The sequence below is a fragment of the Pelecanus crispus genome, chromosome 11, assembly GCF_030463565.1.
Source record: "Pelecanus crispus isolate bPelCri1 chromosome 11, bPelCri1.pri, whole genome shotgun sequence".
NCBI lineage: Eukaryota > Metazoa > Chordata > Aves > Pelecaniformes > Pelecanidae > Pelecanus > Pelecanus crispus.
Genome location: NC_134653.1, coordinates 11,621,254 through 11,640,264, shown reverse-complemented (window position 1 = coordinate 11,640,264; position 19,011 = coordinate 11,621,254). Strand labels below are relative to the sequence as shown.

The 19,011-nt window shown below is 34.1% G+C and overlaps 1 protein-coding gene across 2 annotated transcripts in view; it reads right to left on the bottom strand.

The window, feature by feature from the left end:
• SNX29 (sorting nexin 29) overlaps positions 1-19,011 on the bottom strand; it is a 142,370-nt gene that overhangs the window by 14,489 nt on the left and 108,870 nt on the right. The window contains exons 20-21 of one of the 2 annotated variants that reach the window (XM_075718268.1): positions 17,415-17,554; positions 11,580-11,791 (exon numbers count right to left, since the gene is read on the bottom strand). In XM_075718268.1, coding sequence (XP_075574383.1) covers positions 11,758-11,791; positions 17,415-17,554 — 174 coding nt within the window. In that variant the 3' untranslated portion in view covers positions 11,580-11,757. Of the gene's footprint in view, positions 1-11,579; positions 11,792-17,414; positions 17,555-19,011 lie in introns of those variants that run through there. The other variant, XM_075718267.1, reaches the window with a different exon arrangement.

Here is a 19,011-nt window from a genome sequence, read left to right as displayed (position 1 = left end):
TGCCCATTTTAAAACATTATATTAATATTTAGGAATTTGATTGAAAAGGGACAGAAAGATACAGCTTTGGTAGTTTAAAGCATGAGAGCTCCCACATGTTGGAAGGTAGACACCATCATACAGTAGGGACAGCAAAAAAATTTAGGCATCTGCACTTGCCTACAATCAAACGTTTTAGCAGATTCTCAACTACTGATTGTTGGAGTTGCAAACTCCTCTGTGCTCTCCTCCTCTGGAAAAGTCAGCAGCTCCAGCAGAACAATGGGGCAAATTGTTATGGACAGAGAGGATAACTAGGAAATAAAGTGTCCAGACATGTCTAGTCTCATTTACTAGAGAATTTAGGAAAATAAATAGAAAATAAAATCCTTTTTCATTAAACTAGGTATATTATTGGAGAAATTTTTTTAAAAGAATCCTACTCAAGTAATCATGCCAGAAACTGCTTTACATTGTAAAAATAACTAGACAATTGCAAACAAAAGTATTAGACTTAGCTTCCTTTACAAATCATGTATACTTGTTAATGAACATAAAAAAATCTGAAACTTTGATAACTACTGTTATTTGAAGGGAAGGAAAAAAAAAAAATTCCCTGTAAGATTTCTTAGCTATTCAAGTAGAAATACATTCTACATGCTTACAAGAAAAGTTTTTGTCAATCCTCTAGATATGTCAATCTCTTTCAAATGTAAAAATTTCAAATGTCATTATTTTACAACTCTTAGTAAAGCAGTCTTATGTACATTGTTTTGTATTTTACTATTTTCATGGTTATACTTTGCAACTCTTGATTATCATTTTGTATGAGAACTAAAACATGCATTTGTTTTATCTAAGATTTAATTATAATACTATGGATTCTATCTGGAGACAAATAGCATATTACTCCACTGCAGAGCCTGCCGAACTGAGAATACACCTATCTCAAGCTCTCAATGAGACTTAATTTAACAAAGAGAGACTGGTAAATTGAGTTGACAGGCAGACTTTGAGGCTCTGGGCAAGCCTGGCTGAGCTATGCAACGTGCATAGGCTGAGCGGCGCACACAGCTAAAAGATTAACAGAATGCTGCAATGAATCAGAGATACAAATATGGTCAGAATCAACCATAATACTGCATCTGAAAGAGTTGCCGGTTAGCTTACCCAGGCAAGTGTTTCAGTTTCCTATATTTTTCCATAGAGTTCATACTTAGGCCTAGAGAATGAGCACAATAGCCTGATACAGATGATATCACGAATGTCTGTATTTTAAATCGTATGAAAATTGCCATCTAGATTTAATTTTGTGAGGACGCACATATGCCCCACACATGCACATTTCATAATTTTATATATCCACTTACAGTATATTGATACCAATAAACAGAGACAACAAAGTTTTAGAACTGTACAACGAAGATGTTTCTTACTGAGGAAATATGGATACGGATACTAAGGTTTCAGGATGAGTAGTGCATATATACTGCTGCACAGAAAAAAAAAATCAACATATAAATTACCTTAGAATCTATTGAATGCTTACATGACCAAAAATTGATATAAAAGTATGCAGATGATGAAGATACAGAAGATAGAAGATATTTGCTTGTGCATTTTCCAAGTTTCTAGTACTAAAAAAAAAAAAAAAAAGTGGAATTTTACATCTGGACATCCTGGATTATGCTGAGAGATTCCTTAGAAGCCTAAAATATGCATGGCAGCATTTTGGAAATCTTAATTTTTAGTGTAATACAAAAGTATTTGCTTCATTGGAGGTAGACAAATATTAAATAAAAAGAACTTCAAATAGTCTGAATAAAATTCAGAAAATTCAGTTCAACAGCTTGGCTTTTAGTTGCCCGTTATTGGTGATGCTATAATCTCATTAACTCTCAGCTCAGTTGTATATTCAGGATATGTTTAACACCATTGGAAAAGAGTTAAAACTAGAGGTATGAAAGTTAAATGTGACTTAAGCCATGTTAGCTGCAATTGGTGAATATCATTTGGCCTGGCTGTAACAAGGCTGATATTCTGAAAAAACAAGGATCATCCTTATAAAATGATCACTTAAAAACCTGTCATTCCTTAGTTAAAAGGGAGTTAAATTATTTGCTAGGTGAAGGAAAAAGGCACTTTGCAAAAATATATTCAGGGTAAGAGAAGGAGAGAATGAGAGTTTATAGATCTGAGGATTAAGGAAGAAGGACAAAGTTTTGTCCCAGTATCCAGAGACCAGGTACACTGAACGACCACCAAGCTGGTCAGATTTACAAAGTAGAGGAATCTCTTCTCAGCAGTCATTTACTTTGCTCTATACATGGGGTAACAACTGAATGCAGAACACCCATTGCACTAGACCTTCTCATACCAAGATCCTAGGTGGACCCGAATCTTTATACCCAGTAAGAATTTTTCAAAATACCAGAATCACCTATGTGTATTTTTTTTTCAAGGCTTATTTTCAAAGGAAAGACGAAACACCTTCTACATAGTGTTTAAGTAAAAAATTCTGTGCCTATGGTGAACCTCTTCTTTTGTTGCTATTTCAGCTACCATTGCCATTGCAATAAATGAAAGCAAATCCCAATCACTTCTAATGAAATGGCTTCTTTTCTGTGTGCACAAAATCCAGTAAAGGAAAATAAATCCCATAGAAGAGAGCGTTCCCGCGTTTCCTTCTTTTCATTCTTTCCCACCATCTTCCCTTTTCACCTCATTTTCATATACATTCTCTTCATGCAGTCCAAATTGTCTCATTCAGTCTCTTGCTTCTGTTACTTTTCATAGCGCTCCTCTACTTACTCTAATCATTTATTCTCTTATTCCCTACCTTCTCCAGTTTTTCTTTCTTTGTTAATTCATGTCAACAGCCACAATGCAGTTTATTCCCAAGTACTTTCCCAGCTATTGTTTGCTTCTCTTCTCTTTATGCCTAATTCTTCTCTCTATTTATGCCTAATTCTAACTCCTGTGCTGAGTTGATTCTATGTAGCTGAGTCAAACCTCTGCTGCCCAGAAGTCACAGCTCCCCATCTAAACCAGTTCTCTCCTGCATTAACAACCTACTTATCAAGTTATCTCTTTCAAATCAATTCACCTACTTCATGTTTCAGTTTGCCCTCATTTCACATTTTCTTTATTACAATATAGATTTCAACTCCCTGTTGACTCTCTAAGGTTTTCAGTCACCCAGCCACCAATCAGAGCGCGACACTGGACTGCCCAAGCTTTGTGAGGAAATCCTACTCAGTCTTTGATACATCTTTATTCTACTGTTCTACCTTCCAAAACATATTCTGTGAAAACTACCAGTTTAAGGCATTTTTAGTACACTTCTCCAGGCTGCAAACATCACTTGAAAGTTCTTACCAGACAAGTCACTCCAGTTAAAAGAACAACTCTGGTGAACAATTGCCTACTGTTGCGATCTGGACTTTTCTGGTTTTATGCACTGTTGTTGAATTAATTTAAATCAGAACCTAGACATTGTGCTGTGCACCCGAACATATTATGATAATGACACCTTCTTGGGTAAACTTCAGTTCCTATATGTCATTAAATGTATTAAGCAGTGCTGATAGACAGTAAAAAGAGGGTAAAGTGAGCATATTGGTACAAAACCACAACGCTTCCAAGAAACATACATTAATTCTGTATTTGAATGGCAGGCACAGCTAACATATGGCTAGCCTGACAAGAACAACTTCATTCTTTTATTCACTTTGGAAAATCACACGACATTACAAAGAAAAGGTTTCAAGATGTCTGTCAACACTGCTGAAAGAAAAAAAAAAAAAGGGTAAACTGATTGTTCGATACCTTATTCCATAGAAAAATGCTTTCATGCTATCAAGAATGAGGAAGGTACTTTGAAGTACTGCACACGTAGTTATATTAGCATTTCTAGTATTCCACTTTTCATAGCTAGGATGCAAAACCTTGTTCCAGATTCAAAAGTGGCATAAGGAGCTTTAAAGAATATTGCGTCTGTTGTTTATGAATTAGGTATGGACAAAATAGAAGTAGGATTCTTTTTGTGTGTTTATAATTAGAAAATGTTTATGATTTAGCTAACCAAATCCACCTTGGCAAATACTTGCCAGTTAAGGGGATATGCAATAAGTATACTGATAGGAATGATGCATTTTTGTTGATGGGCAAGAGAAAATGAGTTGATTTGCATTTAGACCCTAAACTATAGAACTCTGCAAAGGGTTTTATATATTCTCTCAGTGCAATGGCTGGGTGTCTAAAAACTTACTAGTTATCTCTTTCTACTAAAATAACAAGTGATCTCCACATTTACTTTAAATACCTGTCTTGCTCTACAAATTGACTTCATATCTGTGTAAGATATAGCTGAGAATGGATGGTAGTTATATCTTACATTTTACATTTATAGTCTTAAGCAGCATTATTCTCAGATACCGGGCTAATATTTGCTGTAAAAATCCCAGCAGAGAAAATGGACAGCTAATTGAGTTTTTTACAACTGGACTTCAAAGGAGTGGGGCTCCTTTGTCACTGCTGCCACTAGAGCTGAAAAAAAAAAAAAAAAAACAACCTGACCTTCAAGGAAGGACTAAACTTTCCAGCCACAGGAAGCAGAAAGAAACCTCTTTCTCAAAAAAAGGTACAAGCCACAGAAGAACACAGGGAAGGTGGTAGAGAGAGACTTACAAGTCACAGTCACTTGCAGAAGTGAGACAGAAACAACTCCTTTCCTACTCCACAACATTTTTCGTATCTGTGACTACTCATTGCTGGATATCAAGAACTGGTGCTCAAATGCATCAGCCTTCCAACTAACCTGTTCTTATTCAAGAAAATTTACAGTCCTAGCTGTTTTGAGTTAATTCTGAAACATATTAAAGATTTGACTTTATTGGTGTAAGTTAACCTGTACTTTTGAGTACTCAGTATTACAATTTGTTGTTATATTACTACCTCATTGACAGAAATGTGAATTTAAAATAAATGCTGAGAACTGTACGACAGAAAAACAGGGATGGCAGAGATTAAAATTATATTTTTGCAAGTCTCTTTTCTGGTTTAATTTTATGTTGCTTGCAAAGTAAAGAAGAGAATTACAAACATATTCTCCCTATTTTGCACAGCCTCAAAATTGAAACTTTCTTTACTTGCCCTAGAGCCCATTCTTTGCTACTAATTTCAGAAACACCTGCTGCAGTACAGAAATGCCTGAATATATAGAGTTCACTGTTTAACAAGGGAGTGCATGTGACTTGTTTGTTACCAGGGAAACAGGATTACTGCTGTAATGACACAAAACTTTAACTGGCTGTGTGTTCTTTTATGAGAAAAATCTTAACCTCTTCTTGCACTGCTACAAGTTAAGCATGTTAGGGACATAAACTGCAGAGTTTAGAAAACCTGCCTCTTGCCAAAGACTTGCTGAGTTTATTAGCAAGCAGTAAAAGAGCAGATGAAAAGGAAGAAGTAAATGTTACTGAGAACGACAACTCTTTTCTCAGAATGATCTTTCATTACTAAGCCTGTTAACTGGGAGGGCAAATGACAGAAAGTGATGATACAATTCCTGGGGCCCAATCAAAAAAACATTAAAAGCATCTTGATCCAACCAGTTCCTTAGTTAAACTGACCAACATCCTATCTTGACCCGAGTTTCCTAGACGAAGAAAAATGGTTATGCAAAATAATTGCCTTGTACAAACTGGGAACTAGGCATAACCAAGAGTAATAAAAGGGACTAGAAGTGACATTAAATTATTTCTGCATGTTATAAAGGTGTTAAATGAAAAAATATAAGGTAAATTGATGATTTCGTATTTTCATGGTAGGCAAACTTGGCATTGTCACTAACTCTTAGAGCCATTTTTATTATTTACAAAAAAGACAGATGGAAATAGACCCATCAGAAACTGCACAGCACAATTAAAAGTTCATTTTGTACAGCACTGAAGTTTGCTGTAACATTGAACATGGCTTTCTCCAACATAATCTCCATTTGTTTCAGAGCTTTAAAAGTTGTGTGTTTAGAAAGGAAACTGATATATACCAATTAGCTACCAACAGCAACATATAAGGTGCTTTTGGAATGCTACTGTCAATCTACCTGCTTTCAATTTCTGTCGCATTCTTTTAAACCGTGCAATGGAGAACATTTTTTGTACATTTCTACACATGTAAAAGAAATACTATACCATATCCTCTCCCTCATTTGTTTCAACACTTTTAGATGCAAAATATCACTATTGCCTGTTTTAACATTCTTGTTTTCTCAAGCAGCAGTAAGCAAGAGTTTATTCTGAGGCAACTGTAAAAGATCACAAGCCCTCAAATGCTTCCAATGGTGACTGGAGAGTATTCACTTCTAGTACAGTGTATGCCAAATTATTCTTCTCGTGAGCACTGTAAAGGTCACTTTGAATACAAAGAAGCATGACAAAAATCTACTTGATGGAAATATGCTCTAAATACCTATTTGTGAGGCCTGTTGAACAATTAACTCTGCAGAGCAAGTCTCACTGTGTTTATTGAGATGGTAATCAGTGCAAGAGTCATACTATTTGAAGGTGAAGTTGTGAAGAATAAACACAATACATAAAACCCTTCAATGTTACGGAGTTGCTGTATGACCTACCACTCGTACTGAGATCACACCAAGGCAAACAAATGACAAACACCATTTCTTTGAGGTGTCTTAGTCCTAGAAAATACAACACCGATGTGTTTCGTTAGGGTGAGTTTAGAACGATGTCTTTCTGTAATACTTTCACTATTACCCACAATCTACAGGAGAAAATGTATTCAATTGTACTTATACTGAATGCTGAAACAATTCCGGCTCAGTACTGCCTTAAAAGTGAAGGACTGAGAAAATGCAAGTGAGAGCAAGAAAGTATGAACAAAAGCAATAAGACAGGCGGGCAAGAGTCAGAGACGTGCACGTAAACAGATTCTTTCACCTGAATAAAACCTATTTACATTGGGCACTGCTGACAAATTTCTCTTAATAAGACCAGCTGCTGGAAAAAGAAATACAACCTATAGAAATGCAGCTGAGACGAATAAAGAACTAAGAAAACCAAACAGAGTTTCTAGTCTTTTTTAACAATTGAGAAAAAGATTAACAACTACAAAAATAGGTTTAAAAATATGAAAACATATATTCTGAATCCAACTTTTCACTTTGCTAAAATTTTGATCTGAAATGTAAAGGATTACATTTGTATGTAAAGCAGATCTCGTTGACAATTTTATGTGCCTCCTGTAAATCATTAGTAACTATGGATAATATTCTTCCTGATTAAAAATTGGCATTTAAGCTCTAGTGAGTAGTTACTTGACTGCTAACTTCTGTAAAACTACTAACAGCAGAACCAAGTTGAAGTCAGCAGATATGTTGAGTGCTGATGGGTATTTGGAATATATCTCCATCTACAGCAACTGTCTGAAGACTGTGAATGCTGCTAATAGTATTGCCATGATAACTATCCTGAAATTAGGACATCATGGACTGAAAACTCTTTGGCTGGAATGTGTATATATTAACTCAGAACAGTTATCAAAAGAAAATCGCACATTGAAAAAAGATTGATGGGGAAGATGTCAATTCTGTCAAACATGAAATAGTTAGAAAATGCCACACTATAAGCAGGGCAGAGGAGGCGGGGAACACAGGGAACGTGAACACAGATTTGGATATATCATTGCTCTAATCACAAATCAGATTAAGAAGCTTTTCTCTCTACGGTACTTTTAATGGCATCCCAGAACTGCAAACTGCCCCTTGGGATCAAAAGTGACAAGAGCAAATAAAATTTCTTGCTAGTACAGATATATTATTCTTCCCAGAACAGGTGGCATCTTCCATAAGTACTTGAAGGGAGTGTTTTTCCATATGCACACTCTTAACTGACGTAAGTGTGCTGGACAAATCCTCAAAGATAAACTAAGATTTGGTCAATTACGTACTCCAGTTAAAACAGAGCTTCCTTAACTCTTCTGCAATGTCTTTCATACATGATAGAATAAAACTATGCTATAGTTTGCATTATTGAGGCAATCATCTTCCACAGATAATTTGCTTTTCCTAGCTCAATTACAGATTTTAGCATTTATTCAGACCATTTAAAAGGACTAACCACTGGCAACAAATAAATAATTTTGCAAACCTCAGGTCTGAACAAAATAGGAGGGTGCAGGACAGTTCTTTACCACATGGAAAGGAGTAGCAGAGTTGCAACAAATGCTATCTGACAGACTTGACACACTTTTCCAATGACTACTCAAGTTTTTAGTGTTCCATACTTTAAAGCCAGGATCAAAGTTTTAATTATTTCATAAATAACCTGTCAAACTCCAGACAGATCACTTATAAAAATCAAAAACTACAACTGTAACATCATCTTCACTTGTTTGGATAAAACTAGCTTTATAAAGCCAAATGCTTTTAGTAATCCTCATGTACCAGTATTTCTCAGTACTTCCTTACTATATTCAGCCTATCTTCCTTTTAACATTAAGCATCCTGTGTGTATCTCCCCCTGCTTATTCTTGTCCCCTTTATCACTGTTTCTACTCCTTCTGACATATTTTTTTCCTTCCTAATTTTCCTCTAACAGTCATAAACTATTCAGAGCAGGGAAAGGAAAATTTAATACATTTGTAGAATGCCATGTAATCCACGTCTTCAATGTCAGTATGTGCCAAAACACAAAATAAAGCAATGTAACATCATAACGCAACTCTTGCAGAAGGAAAAGAGATGGAAGTATGAATTCCCATACACTTTGACCAAACAATTCTTGCCCTACTTCTTCACATTTCAGTTAGATCAAAAGAGGCATGATGCTTTTTTTAAGTTTGATGTCAAGGCTCATAGGTTATGAGAAACTAAAAACAAAACTGTCAGTTACAAAGTCAGGAATGAAGAAACCAAGAGTAACAGTGAGCCAACTATATGTTTGTTAAGAACAATCCACTCCAAATATTTTAATTGTGTCATCAGCAAAAATTCCACAGAAGAACATTTTTGCAGTGGAACTTCCTGCATTATCTGAACATGCTAGTAAAATTTTAGATATCTAAGATATTTTTACTTCAACAATCATCAGTGCTTGGCAACACAGTTCTATTGAAAGATAAATATTGTGTAATGTCTCTACATAGTTTTATAAGTAGATCAATCAATTAACATAGCAATAAATTAGTTTCATTAGCATGTTTCAGGCATTAGGAGGTGCTTTACTAATTAAAAGTCACATATTTAAGCAAATGCTATTCCCAGTTTGTTCATGTAAATTATATTCCTCTTTACCAGAGTGCTTGCTTACTGTTATAGAACATAACTGAGATCTGTTAAAGAGATACTGAAGTCATTCAGTGCCAAGCTAATAACACAAGCTGCCACTTCAAAGGATGCAATCAGGTAAAAATCTGGCCACTAGCCACAATACTTTAGGATGCATTAGCTGAATACTGTCATTTATTCGAAGGCACAGATATGTACACTAATAGTTTTAAGGAGTGTCATGCCATCACCAACTCATTTTTTGAGAAATTAACCTGTTCAAAATTGCATTTAAAACTTCCTTACTTTGCATCGATATTGTTTTGCAGTATTTCAGGGATTGCCTGTTTGTTTGCTTTTAATCTTACTGTTTATCTGATAATGCACTAACAGCAGAACACTGGCACCACATACACTGCAAATTGAATGGACAGGACAATTTTGCTGTCTTATTTCCAATTGCCCCAAGAACTTCCAGGCTGCAGCTGCAGACCCAACATGTGTTATAGAATGTGCAAAACAAACATGCAGTATAAAAATCATGTTACTAGTATTTCCCAAAACACATATGTAACTAAACACTACATATCCTACATACATAACAGATGCAATGTCTAACCAACTAAATATATAACCATACCCTAACTACACAGATGTCAAAGGAATCATGTCAATGAGTATTCAGCACTCACGTACAGACATATCAACACCTGAAAACACTCCAAGCTAACTTTTCTGCAGAATAAAATTATAAACCAAAAACATTCACTGCTGGGTTGATATAGATGTGTGTATGTGTGTAGGCTTTTGCTTATTTGTGTTATATATAGATAGTACGGAATTCAGGTAAGAGTAGGGATTCCCATTCATTCAATGCATAAATTCTGTTTTAACTATCATTTCTGCTATCTTGTTTGCATGCTAGAAACTTAATTTAGAATTATTTTGCTTTTTCATAGGATCATCTTCTGTAGCTTTTCATCCAGAAAGACTAGTTAAGTGAGAACTATACTGCTGCTATAAATACCGTACTATCAGTCCAGCTAAGCAAGTCATAAAGGGAGTAAATAATTAGAATATTTTAGAAACCTCTCTGTAGCTATAAAACTGATTTCTTATAAATCATAAAATGAGCCAGAGAACATTAGAACATGACACAAGCAGAGTAAGATTACAAAAACATTTTTCATTTTATTTGAGATTGAGATTTAAAGTCCTGCAGAGAGATTTATAAACCTAAATTGTTTTAAAAAATTTTGAGTTCATAAACACCTCACCTCAGTACTGTCACTGCCCAAGAACACAGTAAAAGCACTGTTTTAAAAAGTTGTTCTCCTCTACCTTTATACATAAATATACTAGTATCTATGTATTCAAAGATCTTATTTAAAATAATATTCCACAAATGCTTCTGTGAAGAGGTTTTAGTTCATTCTTTATACTTAAACAGTGCCCCTATCTGCTGTATGGTAAACTATCCCTTGTTGAGAGATGAAGCTATTGAATGAAATACAACTGATAAACTTGTTTGTAGTTAACTTTAAGTCTGAGCAAATGTTTTTATCCCTCTAAAATATTTTGAAAGTAACTTGGAGAGGGTCAATTTTCAATTTCTTTAAAATGAACTGAGAGATATAACACCCATAGGAACCTCACAGTGATTTTCTTAAAAGATTTATTTCATTTATGCTTGAAAGCAACATTTTAATACTAGCAATGGTACTGTATAGAAGTTAACATTCTTTTCACCTCTCACACCTTTTAACATACACATTTAAGTGTTCTCAATGACACACTGACAATTGCAACTGAAATAGAGATGATAAAAAACCCCAAAAATCCAAACCAAACCAAAATTCTTCAACTTGCTAAGAACAAACATCTATTCTTCCACATTATTTTAACTTTGTGGTCTGCAAGACCAAAAGCACATACTTGGCTTTACATACTGTTTAGTGCTAAATAAATCTTAGAGGAATATTTCCAGGGTAACTTTTTTTTTTTTTTTTTTTTTTTTTTGAGTGGCTCATTGGTTGGTACTGAAATTTGCCTGTCAGTTGGTACCTGTATCTCTCCATTATGCTTCTCACAACTTTACCTTCCACGAGGGAGGAAACATTTACAAAATGAGAAAAAGAGAGAGAAATAGTGAATTTTTTGCTACAATTTATCTTAGTGACTCAAAGACAACTGACACAAAACACCTAAGTACACAACTTTTGCTATCAAATATCTTGCCAGTAATGTCATCCAGTGAAATGAAGACAACATATTTTTTGAACATTACAATCCTCTAATCATCATGGAGAACTGATGACTCCTCTGGTGTTCAAACACATCCTGCAGACAACAGTTTCTCAGAACCTGCGCTAGCCTCTTTTCTGATTATTTACTGAGCAGACTCTCTGCTTTCTTTGAAGTGTATGTTTGAGAAGCTATCACAAGAGAACAAATGTCCAACTCTGCAGCTCAGCAGAACATATAATTAATAGTCATCTAGAAACTGTTGTAACATGTAGCTCTGGCCTAGAAAATGAGATAAAAAAATACACAGTAATCTGTGAAAACATTCACAAAATTCTGTTTATACCATTCTTGCATGTATTTTAATCCAAACATTTGCATTGCCAAAGCAAAAGATACAATAAAGTGGCAGTATTCTTATTGGAATAGCATTGCATAGCTACAAAGTGGAGTACATATTTTGGTAGTTTCACACTGTTTAGGCTTTTTTTTGTTCACATATAACATCTGTTTGACTAGCTTTATATTTAGCTAACACTTCTTTGTGCAGAGTTTACGTAAAACAACTCAAGTTAAAATTGCAGGTTGAGATTTTGGGGAATCATAGATTTATAGACTACTTGAGGTTGGAAGGCACCTCTGAAGATCATCTAGCAACCCCACTGCACAAGGTTCCCTAGGACTGTGTCCTGTCAAGTCTTTAATATCTCCAAGGACAAAGCGTCAACAATCTCTGGGCAACCTGTTAGGGTGTTCCACCACCCGTAGAGTAAAAAAAGGTTTTTCTTATTTTCTTGTATTTCACTTTGTGCCCATTACGAGGATGACAGGAAGAAATCTTTACCTTCTAAAAAATGAGGACATTTGATACAGAAACCACAGAGATAGAAAAATGGAACATCACAACATTTTAGTGTTTCTTTTCACAACTTTTTACAGCTTTTAGATTTTTACATACTGGAAATCATATAACCTATTGTGATGATTTATGTTGAAAGCCTCAATTATATGGTCCAAAGAATTGTCATGCTTGTTACCAAAGATTCCTCCTGTTCTTATACATGGATTTACAAAGAGCTAATGTGTGTGATATTTTTCAGATTGATAAAAATGTGATTAAAACACAAGTGTACTTGTTATAACAAGTTTTATTTTCTGTAATGTACCAATCATGAGTGCAAATGAACGTTAATTTAAGTATTAACAGACAGGCCTTCACCAGCTAGCAGATGTAGCAATCTAATTCAGCAGTGCCAATTCTTGATTTAGGTTTTGCTCTGCATGGACTGGAAAATTTAACTTGTGATGTCAATTTTATCATTACAAAGAACTTGTTATTCAGCATGTAAACAGACAAATTAGCAGAGCCAGAATCTCTTTTTTTACATTAAGACATGAAAGTGGACTATAAATGAAACTATTTGACCAAACCTGTGACTGAGCTAATGCAGCATTAAAGTTGAAAAACATACAAACTGAGATTACAAATTATAAAGATTGACAACAGAAAGAATACATTAATGACAGTTCACGGCACAAGGAATCAAAACAAATTACATTTCCATGATTAACCACTAGCATTTGATACAATAATGAAGAGAAATGCTAGCAAACTGATTCACATTATTTTACTGCAAACTGTTAACTGTATCTGAGTTTCAAAATAAAATTAATTTCTTTCTTTATAACAGCAGCAGGCTATTTCATACAGATCAATTAAAATGTTTTGCCTCATCAGATCTGTGCCTGATTGTATGAGATCACTGCACTTGGAAGGGAGAAATCCCCAAAGGAACAACCTCACAACAAAAATTTTAGGCAATATTCCTTCCAGCATTTAATAATCAGTGGATTCAGTCTTAGAGACATTAATGTTATTTTCTGTTCACCATAATCATATTCTGGGACCTAAATCAAATCAAATTAAGTGATTAATTAAAACTGACCCTGTAATTTCTATCTATAGGATGCCTAATCAGACATAACCTTTATGGGATTTTTCATTTTCACACTGAAGTGTGGTCATTTAATTTTGCAGTGAGAAGAAACTCTTCAAGACCAGAATTTTTTTTTATTTTATATTTCATTGCTTCCTAATAGACAGTTCTAATACCCTAGAGACTTTTTATGCATATTAAGACTGTAATTTTTTCTCCTAAGCTGAGGTATCACTACTCTCTATAGCACAGTTCTGTGACTAATATCTCAATGTTTTGAACTGCTCTTTCATTAATAAAGATGTAATCAGCAACTATACACACATTTGTGCTATGAAGCACAAATTAAATATATCAGAATTATTATATGTATTTACAGTGTTTTATATTAAAATATTATTAAACCAAAATAGTATTAAACCTAACAGTAGAAGAATTACAGGTACGGTACAAAGGTTACAACTGAATAATGTAATAAACACTTCACAGAGTCCAGCATGTTCAAGATGTTCTGTTGACGAAGCTCAAAATCCATTAAGAAAGAACAATACTGGAGAAGTTGGCAATATGAAGTGGAACTGAAATGCATTTTCTTTTAGATGCTTTTTCTTACTCACCAACAGTGCCAGGTCATGACTCTCAGAAAATAAAGGACACAGAGAATTCAAATGATAGCCTAGCAATGATGACACTTTCTAAAATGTGCTCCTTCTATCATTGTCTGAAAGATCTTTATATTAATTTAATACTGCTGCTCTAGCTGCAGAGGAAGAGTCTGATATCTCAGTACAAAGACGCATTAAAAACCCACTTTGTTTGCTGTAGTTGAGGTATATAGTTATTTTGCTCAACAGCTAAGTTCTTCCAGAATCCCACTAATATTCCCATGGAGAACTATCTACTCTAGCTAAGAGAGAATGCTGATGCATCTATTATTTGAGAAAAAGCTCCAAGGAAATAATTCAGAGATACATATATGAACAGAACCTTTTTGTCATAATATCCAGATATCAAAGAATATTCTTGAATCCACTATAGTCCATTGTTTCATGCAATGTGTTGAGAATTATGAAGTTGCCAGATGCAAAAAAAAACCCTCTAAAAATACACTTAGTCTTTTTGCAACCTATCATATAGCTATACCGAAAAAAGGTTAGCATCAATGCAGTGCATCACATTGGTGTTTACAAATCGTTGAGAAATGGCGTTGGCAAATTTCCTTGAGCAAATCTCCTTGAACAAACTTCTTTCCTTACAGATAATTGCTTTATTTTGTATCACAATGTTTCACCTACTAAATTGTACCCATACTGAGAAAACAGGTTACTTAAATATGCTGCCTTCTCAATAAAACTTTGCTCTTTCCATGAAATTAATTGTATCTATCTCATTCAGCTCATTACATTTATTAGGAGAAATAGGATTGGGGTTTTTTGTTTGTCTGGTTTTTTTTTTACATCAGCAGAATTGGGTAATGGTGTTTATTCTGACTTGTGCATCATTGGTAGAACCCATTACGTGGGGTTGTGATTTTGAGTCTTTTCCTGTGCAGGTCCTCATATCTGGCACGGTTTTAATAAACAAAAACATGAGATCTAAATTCTATTTACACACTTATAAAAGAGACGAGATTAACTATCAGAAGGCAAGTTAATTGTTTAGGGTTGAGGAGTAAGAGGAAATTTGCTTTCCCTTCTTGTTTCTAACATAAGTGGCTAAGAGACTATAAATAAACTACTCTTGAAATGCCATTTCTCAAAGTAGAATAAAAAGATACTGTAATAAAATACTTCTGTAACAACAGTGTATTAAGATGAAAAAAACACCTGAAAAGTAGTATCATTGCTTTTGCATCAGTACTGTATTATCTCATAATCTCACAGTATGGTCACTGTTGAACTGTACAATTAATGATACATTTTTTAAAATTTGTGAACTCCTAATAATTGAAATTAGATAAATATCTGACAAAAAACCAATTTTGGTTAAAGCATGTAAATAATGCATCACAGTTCAAGTCATGAACTGCTACTACAAATATGTTTTCCATTGATTAAGGCCAAAGCTTCAAATTAATATCCCCAACTAAAGTATCCACAGTATTTCCTAATCTACTAGCTTCTGGTTGAAACTGTTGTCCACTATTGTCATATTTTAATATTAGTTGTGTTGCTGTCCTTATGACCACTTGTACTGTTGAGGTAATGATAATTACTACAGGAACTCAGTGTACACCTGAAATAATAATCATCATTTATTAAAATATACCCCACAAAGCTTGAAATTGAATTTCTTTCATAAGCAAACTGGTTGAGGAGGAAAAACTAGCTAGCCTTGACTTATGGATGTTATTCTGCATTACCGCTTGTCTGTGTGGAAGTCAGGATAATCAATTATAACAAGCCAACGGAAAGATGGGACCTTAAATAGCACACTATTCGGAATTTATTTTCCTGCTCTACATGTAAAGCAGCAAGTTATGAAATGAAGTTGACAAGAAATTATCAGTTCTCTATTTCACACAGCTATACTTAACCACCTTAAAATAAAATATAATTGGACAGGAAGAGCAAAAATCATTTGAGTTGAAAATCCAATTGCAAATGTATTTTGTATTTGCCCCCTCTTCTTTAAAAAAAAAAAAAAATTAAGTACAACATGAAGGACAACTTCTTTAAAATGACTTAACAAAAAGTCACAAATGGACCCCTCAACTGGATGTACTTGAAACCATTTCAATCTTTACAGCCTTTAGCAAAATTCTACAAAATAGGTTCTTAAGGAGAAAAGGTAAGTCTCTTGAGATGTTTGACCCTACAAACATAATTTTGCCATTTGTAACAACATCATCAAGATGTCTCATGAAATTGATTTTTGCTTTTTCAAATCCAGGAAAAATTGAAAAACCATGAATGCCACAAAATACATCTTGGCATTCTTCCATTTATCCATTCCATTTTCTAATAAATACAGCTTTCTTGAAATAAAGTTTCAACTTGAAAATCTGAAACTCTGCGCAAGACCATGCAAATAGTATAGCTAAGTATGTATGCTTCTACTGGAACATATTCATTTTAAATTGGTGTTTATTCTGCAAATTGATCCATCCACGGATTCACAGGCGTGGATGCACAATCCCTGTGCAAAGGCTTCTGGAGAGCAAATTTAATATGATGGCTTACTATGACTGTGTGTACAATCTGTACATAATTTATACAGGTGTAGTACTAAAAAAAATACTGAAAAATTATTAGTGAAAGAAATAAGTTAAACCACTCTCAAAAACAGATTTTCATTAATATTATTTCTTAAATAGTTCTAAATGTAATTTACAAATACTGTAAAGAATTATGTTTACAGCAAAATGGAAAGATTCTAACAGATGATATCCCTTGTATGATTGTATATCAAAGGGTTTGTTTTGAGATTCTTAACAGATGACTGTGTTAAACTATTTATGGACATATTCAACATTAACAGTAATGAAATCAGACCATCCATCAGCAGATTGCAAACTTCAGCTAGAAGGAGTTTAACAGCTTGACTTTTTAATTTGGTTAGTAAGTACCCTCATAGTGTTCCACCCTCATCCCCCAAAATAAATTTAAAAACAAAAATACAAAATCCACACAAACAAAAGCAAAACAAAACTGAAAAAGACCACATAAAAGAAATTTAAAACACCTAATATTTGAAGGGTATGTAAGGATGCAGATTTTGAGGTCACTTAGATATTTTCGAAAGCTTTACACAGTGATTTTTGTTCAAAGTTACCATTTAAATAAACAAAAATTGCTACATATGTCATATATTCCTTTAAATATAACAAAAGTGCTTATAATTTGAACAGGAGCGTTCTATGTAAAAAAAAACATTTTTAAAGATTTGGGAGGTGTTGGCGTTATATTTTAAATTAAATTGTGATGAAAAAAGCTTAATATTTTCTTGACTACTTGACAGATACTTACACAAAAAAGGGCATCAGCTGAATAAGAGTCTCTTTTTTGGGACTGGCTGTGAATTCTGGCACAGTTTGAATAATTTTGTTCATTACGTTCCTTAGGTAATTTTGCAGCTGCTTGCGTCGCTCTTCTACAAACTTTGCATCCTAAAAATAGAAAGGAAAAAATATAAATGGCACGAAGAATATGTTTTGCAAGTCTATAATGCAACTACACAGTCCTAATAAGAATAAAATTTGATCTTTTGATGGTCTGTGTTTATTAAGTCTATAGAAGGATGTTGGCAATATGTAAAAAACCCTGGACTCTGTCCTTCTCAGAGATAAAGGAAAATCATGCAATCTAATAAAAATCTGTTTCACAAAAACATCCACTGACAGAATGCTGAATTCTCTCCTTGGCGGAATCTTTCTTCTATGGACCAGAATTCTTTTCCTAATAGTAGATCTCCATAAAATACTCCAGTCTTAGAAAGGCAGTACATAGCAGTGGCATAAGGCAGTGGCATAACAATTTATGATATTCTTTTTGAGATCCAGAATTACCAGTCTTCACAGGAGGAAATACCAACTTATTCCCACAATTTCTTCACAATTCATACTTTTCAGATGCTGGGTACACAAACTCCAGAATGGATTAATATTTCTCCAGCTATTTTTATTATTATGTTAATGAATTATTATTTTGAGATGGAGTTTTCATATAGTAGATTGCTTTTTTAAAGACTATATCACAACTCTCATAAAGATGTTTTACTGAAGTTCCTATAGTATTTTAGATCTCAGGATTTTATAGTATATTGGCCCCAATAAATAAAATAATTCTATAAACTCCACGTTCTGCTGAGGGACTTACAAATTAAAAGTCTAACAACCAGCACACCACCACGCATCCTGTAACTTACATCTAGCTTAAACTTTTTCCTGTGAGGGATGGCAATTACAGTGAACTATAATACAAAGCCTACACATTTCACACTAACATAAGACTATAATAGGTTTACAATGAAATCAGGTCCTGGCTTGTTTGTGGTACAGCCAGTATGCTATATCTCAGAAATGTAGACATTCTGACCACCTGGTTTAAATGTCAGAGTATGTTCTTTAGGCATGAAGCCAAAACTATTATTAGACAATTACAGCTCTCAAAGAAAGACCATTATCTATAAATGTGTCTATCCTACCTGTATTATTTATCTGTGTAAGAAAAGCCGTTGAAACAAATTCTTGTTTCTTGCAAAAAAAATGACAACCCACCAACAAAACACCATAGACACCTTTCACAACACTGAATAAATTCATTGTATTAAAAAGGTTCAAGCCATGCTGCCATGCATGGGATGCAAATCTGAAGATTATTCCTTCCTTAGGTAAAACAGACTAACTCATCATCAAAGCAGGGATGCTCCTTCAAATTCAGGAGGACTGCTGTAGAATTCCTACAGCCTTTATCGACCTTTTGTTCTGTTCTTATCTCTCATTAGGAGAAGTTACCAGGAGCAGCAATATTTTTAGGAGACAGAAGAAAATGAGAAGATTCTGAATGACGTTTCTCAAAGTAGTAATTTAAATTCATAGAATTAAAAAAAAAAAATCAATGCTAA